This window comes from Cnephaeus nilssonii (genome assembly GCF_951640355.1).
Source record: "Cnephaeus nilssonii genome assembly, chromosome: 12".
In the NCBI taxonomy this organism is placed as follows: domain Eukaryota; kingdom Metazoa; phylum Chordata; class Mammalia; order Chiroptera; family Vespertilionidae; genus Cnephaeus; species Cnephaeus nilssonii.
In genome coordinates, this window is record NC_137083.1 from 32,684,060 (window position 1) to 32,696,374 (window position 12,315).

Here is a 12,315-nt window from a genome sequence, read left to right on the forward strand (position 1 = left end):
ATATATTCAGCATTCATGGATGATCTCTAATGTTGACAATAAGTATGCTCACATCTTAAATAATCTTTTAAAAATATTTTTTACACATACTTTAGTATCAATGCTGCACAAGTAATTAGACAAGCAATACCACACAAGTAATTAATTTGTGTGGCTATTTTCATACATTTACCAAATAGGAAATTCAGTCACTAATAAGTTGATGTAATTACAGGACAACACTTTTTACAGTGGTGGATAAAAATAGCCTGCTTTTAATTTCTATGTGAAATCACATACTCCTCATTGGAAATAGTGATGGAGATCATCAAGCAAACCATTCTATTTATAGGTGTTGGAAGTAAACACCTAAGAGGTTAAATGTCTGATTCCATGTCACATAGCTAGTTAGAAAACCAGCCTTTACCCTTACTTTCTCATGTAGTAATGTAATGACTTTCACTGTTACTTTCATTTTGTATGCTGTTTAGAGTTTCAGAAATATTGTATTATTAAATTAAAAAAGCAAACATGTTAACTCAAAAACTAAAACTGTAGTGAATCATTATTTTTTTCCCGTTAATAGAAGATATTTACTTACTCCCCACAAGAGATGAAAGAAACCCTGTCGTATATGGAGTCTTTACCACAACCAGGTAAGTTTAAAAAAATGCTTGTAATTTTTCTAGAGAATTGTTCTTATACGTAAGAAAATAGAGTTATATGTTTTGTCCCTTCCTTTCGTGTGAAAAATACACATTTTTTTTCATTTTCCTCTTCACCTAGTGTTTCCTATAAATCTTTTAATGTCAATACATACAGTGTCTCTTTGTTCTTTTTACCCCAGTAGAGTGTCCTCTGTATCATTTGTCACAGTTTATTTCAACAGTCCCCTGTACAGAGGTAGTTCCACTGTTTTCAGTCCTTTGCTAGTATACATAATGCCTCGGTGAACAAACTTATGCGTATGCCACTTCCTCTATGAACAGGTATATCTGTGAGCTAAATTCTCAGACTAAAATGACTGACTGGGTACAAAGACATATGCATATACTAGTCATAATAAACATATCAAGTTGTGTGACATAGAGGTAGTAATACTAAAGAACTACATGTCTCAGTTGTGTGGCTAAGCTGTAATCAGGAAATGGGACACCCTTTTAAAATGTCATCACATGCTATCTTATTTGCACCTCCTCATTACCCTAGGAAGGTGGGAGCTTGGCTGCTATTATCACCATACCATCACTGCTCTACTAATATAGGCAAAGGAAGTTTGTATACTTGTCATTAAAAGAGGAGCCAATTAGTAGTAAAAATGGGACTAGAACTAAAGGTCATTTCCTAATAGTTATCCTGCATTATTTTCTTCTTTATGCATACTACTGTTCGGTACTTGTCATTGAATCTTGTGTTTCCTTAAAGTTTTCCTTGCACCTATGAAGCTTTCTTAAAGACTATATGGACACTGCTTTATTTTATTTTATTGAGTATTAATTGTATTTAATTCAGTAACTTATATTGGGCCATGTTCAAAGTATACCATATATTACTGCTTACAGTATAGTCTTTGAAATACTTTGCATTTTTTCCACAGCTCCACTATCAATCTTTATCAATGTATATTGATATTATTATTGGAGAAATTGGCAGTATTGCTATGGGTATTAGAAAAATGGTCTTACGGCCTCCTTTTGATTAAATTATGAAAATATTTTGCAGGCAAATGGTAATTTCATTTCTGTGGCATTGTCCTCATTTACATACACATTATACCTTATGTATAAACTAAAATGTACTATTGGTTCAGAATATACCAGAAAACACACTTGTTGGTTCATTATAAGATAGAACATGTGAACATTCAAATGTAAGAATAAAAACGATATCCTAAGGAGCTACAGTTTTCCGCTCCATTTTTCTGCTAATTTATGTCTGAACTACAAGGTGCAAGAAGAGCAAGTGCCTGTAGTTACTCAAGTTAAGTATCTCAGCCCTAGGCTCTTGGCATCTCTTCATTCACAGAACTGCCTTTGAAGTCGCTCTGTGTTCCACACACAAGGCACAGATATGTGCCAGGGTGGTGTAGCCCCAAGATAGTTCTCTTTTCCTCCTACCAAGGTTCTGCCCACCCAGGGTGTGAAGTTACAAAGGTAGCTCTTTGTTCTTGGTGCACTTTATTACCTTATGTTTAATGCCACCCTGGAGACTGTGGTCATATTAGGATGCACTCACAGCCTTTGTCCGATGAGAAGATGTAATTAATCTGCAATAATAGCAATGGCACTAAGCATGATGCATCATCCCTTTAAAATAGCATAGGCTGGTCATGTGATTTTTATGGGAACATCTCTCTTCTTAGCAGCTAGTTTTCGCCCAGATGCCTGTTCACTGTCAGCTCCCAATGTTTCCCATTAATGTCATTCCCAGAATATTAATGAGCGAGTTCTTCCGGCTAAGAGAGTCCTTAGCTCATTTGCGTAGCGCTGAGATGATATGTCTCTTCGATCATAAAGGGTGATCTTGTATTTTCGAACAGGAATCATTGGAAGTTTTAGACTCAGAGCAAATGTACTGTAGTTTCCAGAAATAAATCAAAAACAGAACATCTGATGGCTGTGTTAACAGTTTTCATCATTAGTTGGCAAAACTGTGTCAAATTTCCATGGAGCTTTTCTGCCTCTTAATCACATGTGCTCCAACTCTGTGTAATTAAGTTTAATTTTAAGCATCAGATAAGATTCACATGTAAACTCAAATACAAGAAGGAGCAAAAAAGATTGTTTCAACATATTTTTTTAATGCTTTACTGTTTAAAGTATTACATATGGATCCTTTTCCCCCATTGACCTCTTCCCGCTTGTTCCTGCTCCCTGCCCCTCTCAGCACATGCCCTCACTCCCCCTACTCATTGTGTCCACTGTGGAAAACAGTATGGAGTTTCCTCAAAAAATTAAAAATGGATCTCCTATTTGACCCAGTTTCAACATATTTAAATTAATTAAACATTAAACATTAAATAGCCAGAATGTATGGTCAGTCACTCAATTTAAGAAAACAGACACATAATTATTAACTACATGTCTAGATTATTCCTCATGTGACAGGGGTAGGGGAGGCTGGGGGAAGGTCAATGGGGGGGAAAAAGGAGATATATATACTACTATATGTAATACTTTAAACAATAAAAAAAGGTGAAAAAAGTAAATAATGCACCTTTTTATTTTAAATTCTTTAGAGGGCATTATGCTGAAATAACCTCACATAAAATTTAAGAGCATGTGGATAAATATAATACTCTTTTCTACATATTTATTTCTATCCTCCAGTTTTTCTATGAAATTCTTATTTATCCATGGTTGGTTTAGATGCCACCTACTCCCTGAAAATTGACCAGACAGCCCAGTATGGGGTCCCTATCTGTGTGCTGCTTAGATTACTACAATTACCCCTTGATATAACTGTTCGTACACTTCTTTCAGGCTATAAACTCCTTGAGATCATACCTACATCTTGTCTGCAGCACCTCTCATATTTGTGCTCAATGAGTGTCCAATGAAGGAAACTGCGAAGGATTGAATCATGTTGCTTTCTTTCAGCTCCATCTTCAAAGGCTCTGCTGTTTGTGTGTATAGCATGGCTGACATCAGAGCGGTTTTTAATGGCCCATATGCTCATAAGGAAAGTGCAGACCATCGCTGGGTGCAGTATGATGGAAGAATTCCTTATCCCCGACCTGGCACTGTATGTATTCACCTTAATAATGAAGTCACTTTCTTAAGCCCATGCTCTCTTTGTAAATCTATTGTAATAAACTACATCCTTCACCACAGCATTAAGTACTGTGTTGTTGTTTTTTAAATAACTGTTATTTATTTACGTGATGTTTTAACATTTCCATCCTTTACTGGAATTTAACCTTTTTCTTCTGAGTAAGAATTTTGAGTAATATAGGAAACAATGGACTCTATCTTAAAGTGCAGACTATGCTGAGAATATAGCACTTATATAGTACCTACATAGTACTTATAGTACTTACATAGACTCAATGAGTCTGCAGAATCATCAAAATGATTGAGTATCTAGAGCAGTGGTTCTCAACCTTTCTAATGCTGTGACCCTTTAATACAGTTCCTCATGTTGTGGTGACCCCCAACCATAAAATTATTTCCGTTGCTACTTCATAACTGTAATTTTGCTACTGTTATGAATCGTAATGTAAATATCTGTGTTTTCCGATGGTCTTAGGCGACCCTCTCGAACCGCTAGCAGGTTCTACAAATCTCCAGGTCTAAAAATTTAGTCAAAAACCATAATTAAACATGCATCATGATCTATACACAGTGATAAGTACATCTTTACAACAACATGAAGTAGATATTTTATGGGTAAGAAAAAATTCAATGAGGGTCACCTCATGCTCATAGTCTCATAGTTTATGAAGTGATGAGTCTGTGATTCAACTTAGATCTATGGAACTTCAAATCCAATGCTGTTATCTCCATACCATTCCACCTTCAAAACAATAAAGGCAAACAACCAAACAAAACCTTGAATTGTTTCTCCAGGGAGAAATCGTTTGTTCTCTGCACAAATAATCATGAAGTTTTGAAGCCATTTTTTGCACTTGCCATTCCTTTTATTTATTCCTTATTGCACTTGTAATTAGGGGAACATGTCACAATTTAATAAAAATATTGCTGAACAATATGCTTTCTATGAAATGTCAGAATATTTCATGGAAACCACTTTCTGCTCAAGTTAAAAATTTTAAATAGGTTATTACAAACCACCTTTGCTTTTACATTTTCTGCATCCATTTTGCTGTCAAAGTTGAGTTGTAGCTTGTTCTCCCAAGAGTGACTTCTGTTGACATTACCACTCGGGTAAATAAACACTACAACTTTCAGCGTGCCATAGCTACTTTATTTTTTAGTTCTGACATAATTATGTAGTTCCTGTGACAAGGCAAACCTAAACTCCTAGCCTTGCAACGATAGCACTACCCTACAGTGTTCATTAAGCCTGGAAACATACCGATGCACAGGCTATATTTACAGAATCCCTTCACTTCAAGGGATTCTTCCGCCCTCTGGTGTCCAAATAGCATGTCTGAACAAACTATATTTTGTTCTGATGGACTTTGTAAAGCAGTAATGTGTTGGGAGTCTTGGTAATGAGAGGCTCCAAGTGACATGAAATATGGAATGATATACCATACAATAAATAACACAGGTCAGATGTGGAAATCAAACTGAGATCATGAGAAAAATAACAGGACGTTAGATAATGCATTATTTGGGGAAGATTTTTAAAAGCAGATTTCTTTTTTTGTATATTTGATTTATTACAAAAGATATACTCTGTAATTTTATTCTGTTTTGATAAGGAATTTTTAGGATGCAAAGTATTTAATGTTTACTTAAAGTGAGTTTCCGTTGTTAAACCAGTCTCTTATTGGAAAGGTGAGAAGAAAGTAGTTAAAATTTTGTAGTTGTGGTAAGAACATTTAATGTGAGATCTATCTTCTTAACAGACTTTGAAGTGCACAACACAGTGTTGTTATCCTATAGGTACAGTATTGTACAGTAGATCTCTATAACTTATTCATCTTACGTAACTGAAATTTTATGCCCGTTGATTAATAAGTTTCCATTTTATTCCCTCCTCTGGTCCAGGGGAGGAGGGGAAATCACCACTCTATTCTTTGCTTCCATGAGTTTGACTACTTTAGATAACTTATATGGGTGGGATCATGAATATTTGTCATTCTGTGACTTACTTATTGAAGTTAGCATAGTGTCCCAGTTCATCTCTGCTGTCTACTGCAGGATCTTCCTTCCTTTTTAAGGCTGAATATGTATAAATCTATCACATTGTGTGTGCCTTTATCTAGTCATACATCAGTGGACATTTAGGCTGTTTCCACATTCAGTATGAAGGTTCCTCAAAAACTTAGGAATAAAATTATATTGGTCCAGCAATCCACTTCTGGGTATTTTTATTCAAAACAATTGAAATCAGGATCTTGAAGAGAGAGCAGCACTCCCTTATTCCTCGCCACACTATTCGCAATAGTCAAAATGTAGAAAGTACTTCATTTGGAAATTCAAATATTAAAGAAATATATGTTTCACTGCTTATGAATTATTGTGCCAGTTTTTGACAATGTATAAAACTCTAATTTTGTAAAAATAACAAATTCCATTTCCCCCCAAATAGTTATTACTTTTACTGTTAAACTTTTAAACTTTATTTTAAAAGATTAAATACATATGAATTTCCTAACCGGCTCCATTTTGGTAGGGAGCAAAGTGAGATAGCTATAAGTACTATCTTTTAACTTGATTTAATTGATTTTACTTTGTATACATTGGTGAATGATAACACATTATAATTCCCACTAATAATTTAAACCCAGAAAAACTTGGTCTTTTTAGTAAGAAAAGAAGAAAACAATATCAAAATATTCTGTAAAAAACTTGAGTAAGAATTGTTAAATCTCAAACAACCCCTATATAAACATTTCCCCTCTCCAAATCTATTTTAGGAATTCAGATATCTAGAAAAATTAAAAATACTTTTTATATTCATATTTACATAATCAATTAGCTATTTAATTTAACTGACCTACTGCAAAAACAATTTTAAGTGACTTTTTTCAGCTGCCACCTAATTAAAATAATGAAATATCTCCCTTTGTGTAACATTTCAAATCTTCACTAAACAAGAAGTACAGTTCTTCACATAGGTTTTTCTCTAGAGAAAATCAAAGGTAAAGGAGAGACACTCTCCTCCCTTTACAGTAGGGCCCTTATTGTCTCTCTGCTATGAGATAAAATCTTCCAAACTCAAGATGTGGATGTAGGTATGTGTAACAGCCCCATTTTCCACCACATTATTAGACTTTCTAACACTGTAAAAGACATTGAAAAATCACAACGTTTGATTCCGGGTGCACTGGAAAGTTTATCATGCCAAATATGCTACTATGGACCAACTCTGGGCCCTGGCATATCCACATGTTCCAGAAAGGCATTCTTTTTTTACTTTAACATGTCAATTCATTGTTGCCTTAACTGAAACCGGTTTATGACTTCTGCTTCAACAAAGCAAATCCTGGAGGGATTGCATCACAGAATAATGGTATCTAATGTTGATAACTCAATCTGTCTAGCAGACTGGATATCAGTAATGCTGCTTACCCTAGAACTAGAATGATTGCTGAGGAATTCCCACTTACCCCAGAAATGGCTGGGGTTGACATGACCATGGAATCCACTAGTTCCAAAACTCTTTGGGTGCTCTGTTTTCTCTCCCGACCCTCCTAAAAGATTTGCCTTTTGCACAATGATGTGTTCTTAGAGACCTGATGATTCTCAGCATTTTAAGTCTTCATTAATCCCCTAAATTAGATCTGAGTTGTAAGCTAGACTGTAGGCCCCATTAAATAAGGGTTTTCTTGATTATATTCTAGCTAAGAGATGTTTTAAGGTTGATTTGCAAACATAAGTGTCCCTGACTAAAGAAAAAATACATAATTTAAAAAGTCCAAAGGAAGTTTCCTAAACTTCCTTTCGATTTGTGGAGTGGTAGACTGTGATAATTTTACCAGCAGGGACTGAAAAATATGGAAGAATTTTCTCACGGTGTCTCATGCTATCTTTTCATTTATGCACCTGAGTAATATAGCTAACATTTTGTAGTTTGCTTTGCTTTGTTTTGTTTTAAGTAAAACTTTCCTAATTAATGTAAAAATCTTTGGAGAACTGTAGGATTTGTTCACTGCATGGCCTTTCACTTAATGACAAACATTTACTTTGTCATTACTTCTCTAAATTACTGAGGATATCTTTAATTCTATTCCTCTTAGGTTTTTGATTCTAGAAGGGAGAATCAGAGGCAGGACTAGAATCTGGGCCTCCTGATTCCAAGTTCTTAACACTGATTATATTGAAGAGGATATAAGACAAAACATCACTTTCATTTCCCTTAGCTGTGTTTCTTGGAAATAATGAGAGGCAATTGATTTTAACTTTCTTTTCCATAGAGCCAACATGCACTTTTAAAATGAGGGTCTCCAGGCTACTTACTGTGTTTAACAATGTTTTCCTTTTTCTGGTGTTGCAATTCCTCTAAAGGAAAGGGAACCTTAAAAAAGAGAAAGAGCCCTAGCTGGTTTGGCTCAGTGGATAGAGCTTGTGGACTGAAGGGCCCCTGGTTCAATTCTGGTCAAGGGCACATGCTTGGGTTGCAGGCTCGAACCCCAGTAGGGGGTGTGCAGGAGGCAGCCCATCAATGATCCTCTATCATCATTGATTTTTCTATCTCTCTCTCTCCCTCACCCTTCCTCTCTTAAATCAATAAAAATATATTTAAGAGAGAGAGAGAGAAATTTCTCTCTGTATTTGTACCCCTGGCCTTTCTGTCTCTGATATTGAATATAAGGTCTTTCCTGTCCATAGCTGTTAAAAACTGACTCTTAGATGAATAAGCTGGAAATAGGATGGTCTCTATTAAATCTGCATTTTTTTTTTTTTGCTTTATAAATAAAAATCAGATTCTTTTCTTCCATTGTAGTTTATTTCTCCCAGTTTGCTAAAATGAAAGCCTGGTTTAGTTTTTTCCTTGTGCCAATTCTTCCCTCACGTTAGTCATTCCTCTGACTAACTAAAAGGAAACTGCAACCTGCAGAGAATAGCCTGAAGCGTTAGGGAGAGAAAACTTGTAACAGCTGTCTGGTGCCTGGCCAAGGGGCAAAGTTCCCTCATTGGATAAAAACCATTTTTCTCCTCTTATCCATTGCTTCCCACTGCACTACTAAAGGCCCTCTACAAACACACAGTTCTGCCAAGCATAACATGATCACACCTAGCCAGCTGTGGCCGCCAGCCATGAGAGATAGGCCCTGAACCATGGCCTGTGGCTGTTGGGTTTACCCTTTCATCTCACGGTTTGTCTAGGCAGGTCTCTTTTTCTCTTCTACACTTTTTGCGGTATTATTTCCAGCAAGATAATGACATTCTAAACTTTTGTAAATTGCTCTTTTCACTTTAAGCAGATAAGCTCCTTGATTTATGTCGTTCAGTCACAGGAGCTAAATTAGCGCAAGTCAGGCCAATGATAGAAAGCTGGAGGCAGGAATAAATGGACCTCTACAGTATATTCAGATGGACCATGTTAATGCATAGAATTTAAAAGTATATACACACAGAGAAAAATCCACTTGATTTTTCATACCTGGAATGTAAAGCTGCAATAGGAAAACTTTATAGGATTTTCTAAAGGAAAATAGTTGAATATGCTCATTGGCTTTAGGTGGACCATTTTCCCACACTCTCTTTTTCCTGTATGGAGTTTCTCTTTCCTATTTCGCTCTTACCTGCATCCTTTGCTTGGCATCTCAAGCTATTTTTAGATCTGTGTGCTCCACAGCTATATGATATCAAAGGAAAAATTCCTCTGGTTTTTAACGTACTATAATAACAGTATTTGGTTCAAACTGTACTATCTTAAACCTCAGGGAGCAACTCTACCAAATCACTTTCATTTGTAAAAGCACAGTGGGGACGTGGACCTGCGAGATCGCACAGAGCAACTTGGAGGAAAAGATCTTATACAAACACTGGCAGCATGCCACGAGGAAAAGCTGCCATAAAAAAAAAATACATGCATTTTCAAAGATCATTTTATAGTGGTCAATAGAAACCAGGTTTTCCTTCTTTTCTTCTTTTTTCTAGATTTTATTACACTAAAACCTTTTTGTCAGTGGTGAGCAACGAGGAAAAATGTCATATTTGTTTCATCGCTAAATGTTCATATCTTCATCCATCTATACTTTTTCATATTAAAAACTTGAATTATTTGAAAATGTGATACCAAAAAACTGTGGCATCAATATCATCATATTATTTCTTTTGAAATTTTGGCTACTGCATAACTACAGCTGCAAAGTCCAAAGATATTTTTTTCCTGAAGTTGGAGGGCTGTTTCAAAAATATGCAGGCAAAATTTTGCTTCTGCTTTGATTTTAATGATAGACCAACCAGATTGTACCGCAGGCATTGTAAGCTTTAAGCCCCCTATAAATTGCCTTTAACTGAGCCTCAAACAGGCAGCCTCTAATTGGACAAGAGCTTTGAATCACTTGAGCTCCATATCCATTCTGAGTTGCAGCTTAATTTATTTAATATGGTGTTCCTTCCATTATAAAGTTGACATTGCACTTGGCTGAAGGCTAAGTGCTAGAAGCAGTGACTGCAGACACAAATTTAGATCTTTAGACCAACATGCAGCTAAGACTATGCTAAGTAATAACCAAATGACTAATATTCTAGGGTATTTCTATTCTCTTTGGTGCAGACCTGGAACACATAAATGGATATCAAGAAAACATCAGTTTATTGAGACCAGTTATACAAGATTTTTTTTTGTGTGTGTGTGTGTGTGTGTGAAAGATAAAGATAGTTTCAAATTAATTTAAAAAATCATTAACAGATTTATTTTTGTACAACTTTGTGATATTTTTCTAACTTAGTGAGCCATTGGTATAATATTGGGCCAGGGTCATATATTGTGACTTTAAAGCTATCTCAGTATCTTTAGTTCCCTGAGGATGACCCTGTTGATGCTTTGATTAAGAAGTATGATATATTTTGGGCTTTTGACGGGATTCTAATTAATGCCTAATATAAATGGTTCAGTTCAGTGGAAATTATTCCCAATTTGTCAAAAAACTAAAATATGGAAAAAGCAGCACATTCTTAAAAGCTTTCCTCAATGTCACTCATTTTCTTCTCTATGCCGGTGTCATGTACTAGTAGCCAAAGTTTGCCATTCTAAAAGAATGCCTTAGCTCAGTAAGAATTTAAATGTGGTAACGGAATTATTCTGCAGTAACTTACTAAATTACAATATACTGAAATCATAAAATAAATGTAGAAATCAGGAGTGGAGATATGTACTTAAAAAGTAATTATAAAGTAATTATTCCTGTTCTTTGGATAAAGATAGCAAATCATCTATTTTCTGCTAGTATGAATGTTTCACTTTTCCACCAGGGGGCAGGATATGCTAACTATTGGACTGGTGGACACTAAAAGGCACTCAAGCAATTTTAGACAGAAGTGAGAAAGTTCCACAGATCCTTTAGGGGAAGAGCTGTTGAGTTGTTCACAGTATTAATTTTCACACCAGTTATAAATATGGTTTGAATTTAAAAATGAAATCTTAAATTAATTAAAAGAAATGAAAAATAATGGCTTTCATATTCCCATGTTTGCTGATTACTTTCTTAAAAATTATTCGACTCAAATTTCATGTATTTTTACAAGAAATAAACATTTTTATAGGAACAAAGCTTGCTGTGGAAACTTTAGAAAATACAGGTAAATAGGTATAATTTATAATATTTTTGTGAGAGAAGATTGGATTTAGGTATATCTGAGGTCAACTGCATTTATTTCTAAGTACAAGTGATTCTACATTGATCTTGTTCACCATTCCTTTAATATTTTCAGTGATAAGCCTTTGTATTAGAATAAAGTAGAAACATCTCAGGTGCATGAACAATACTCCCCTCATTTTTTTTCAGTGTCCAAGCAAAACTTATGACCCACTGATCAAATCCACCCGAGATTTTCCAGATGACGTCATCAGTTTCATCAAGCGGCACCCTGTGATGTATAAGTCAGTATATCCAGTTGCGGGAGGACCAACATTCAAGCGAATCAATGTGGATTACAGGCTGACGCAGATTGTGGTGGATCACGTGGTGGCAGAAGATGGCCAGTATGATGTAATGTTTCTTGGAACAGGTACCCTAGAACAAGATTATGCTTTCCTTCTAAGGCATTTTTCATTATTATACAAATAAAACAAAACTTCAAAATTATGTATTGATCAAAACCAGAATGAGTACTTATTAGTTAATATCTAGTCAGTAATTTTTTGTTGTGTTCAAATGCCTCGATCTTTATTTATAGGAATATTACCACTTACCCCTCTCCACACCCACCCCTACCTCTTTTCTCATTAGTTCTTCTCTTGGGTTTTAAGTACCTAGGGAGTTTGGAGATCACCTTGCTGGGGGATTCTGCAGACCAAGATAGATGCATCTCTTTCCAGGTGGTCACTCATGAGTTGGTATTTCTTAAAATTGCATAACATGCCCTAGCTTGTTTGGCTCAGTGGATAGAGCATTGGCCTGCGAACTGAAGGGTCCCGGGTTCGATTCCGGTCAAGGGCACATGCCCAGGTTGTGGGCTTGACCCCAGTAGGGGTGTGCAGGAGGCAGCTGATCAATGATTCTTTCTCATCATTGATGTTTCTATCTCT

At 35.6% G+C, this 12,315-nt stretch overlaps 1 protein-coding gene across 1 annotated transcript in view; it reads left to right on the forward strand.

The window, feature by feature from the left end:
* The window catches only part of SEMA3D (semaphorin 3D), a 187,176-nt gene that overhangs the window by 150,210 nt on the left and 24,651 nt on the right, over positions 1-12,315 (forward strand). The window contains exons 10-12 of the mRNA XM_079786686.1: positions 566-635; positions 3,579-3,723; positions 11,573-11,795. Of these exons, the coding sequence (XP_079642812.1) occupies positions 566-635; positions 3,579-3,723; positions 11,573-11,795 (438 nt within the window). The remainder of the gene's footprint in view (positions 1-565; positions 636-3,578; positions 3,724-11,572; positions 11,796-12,315) is intronic.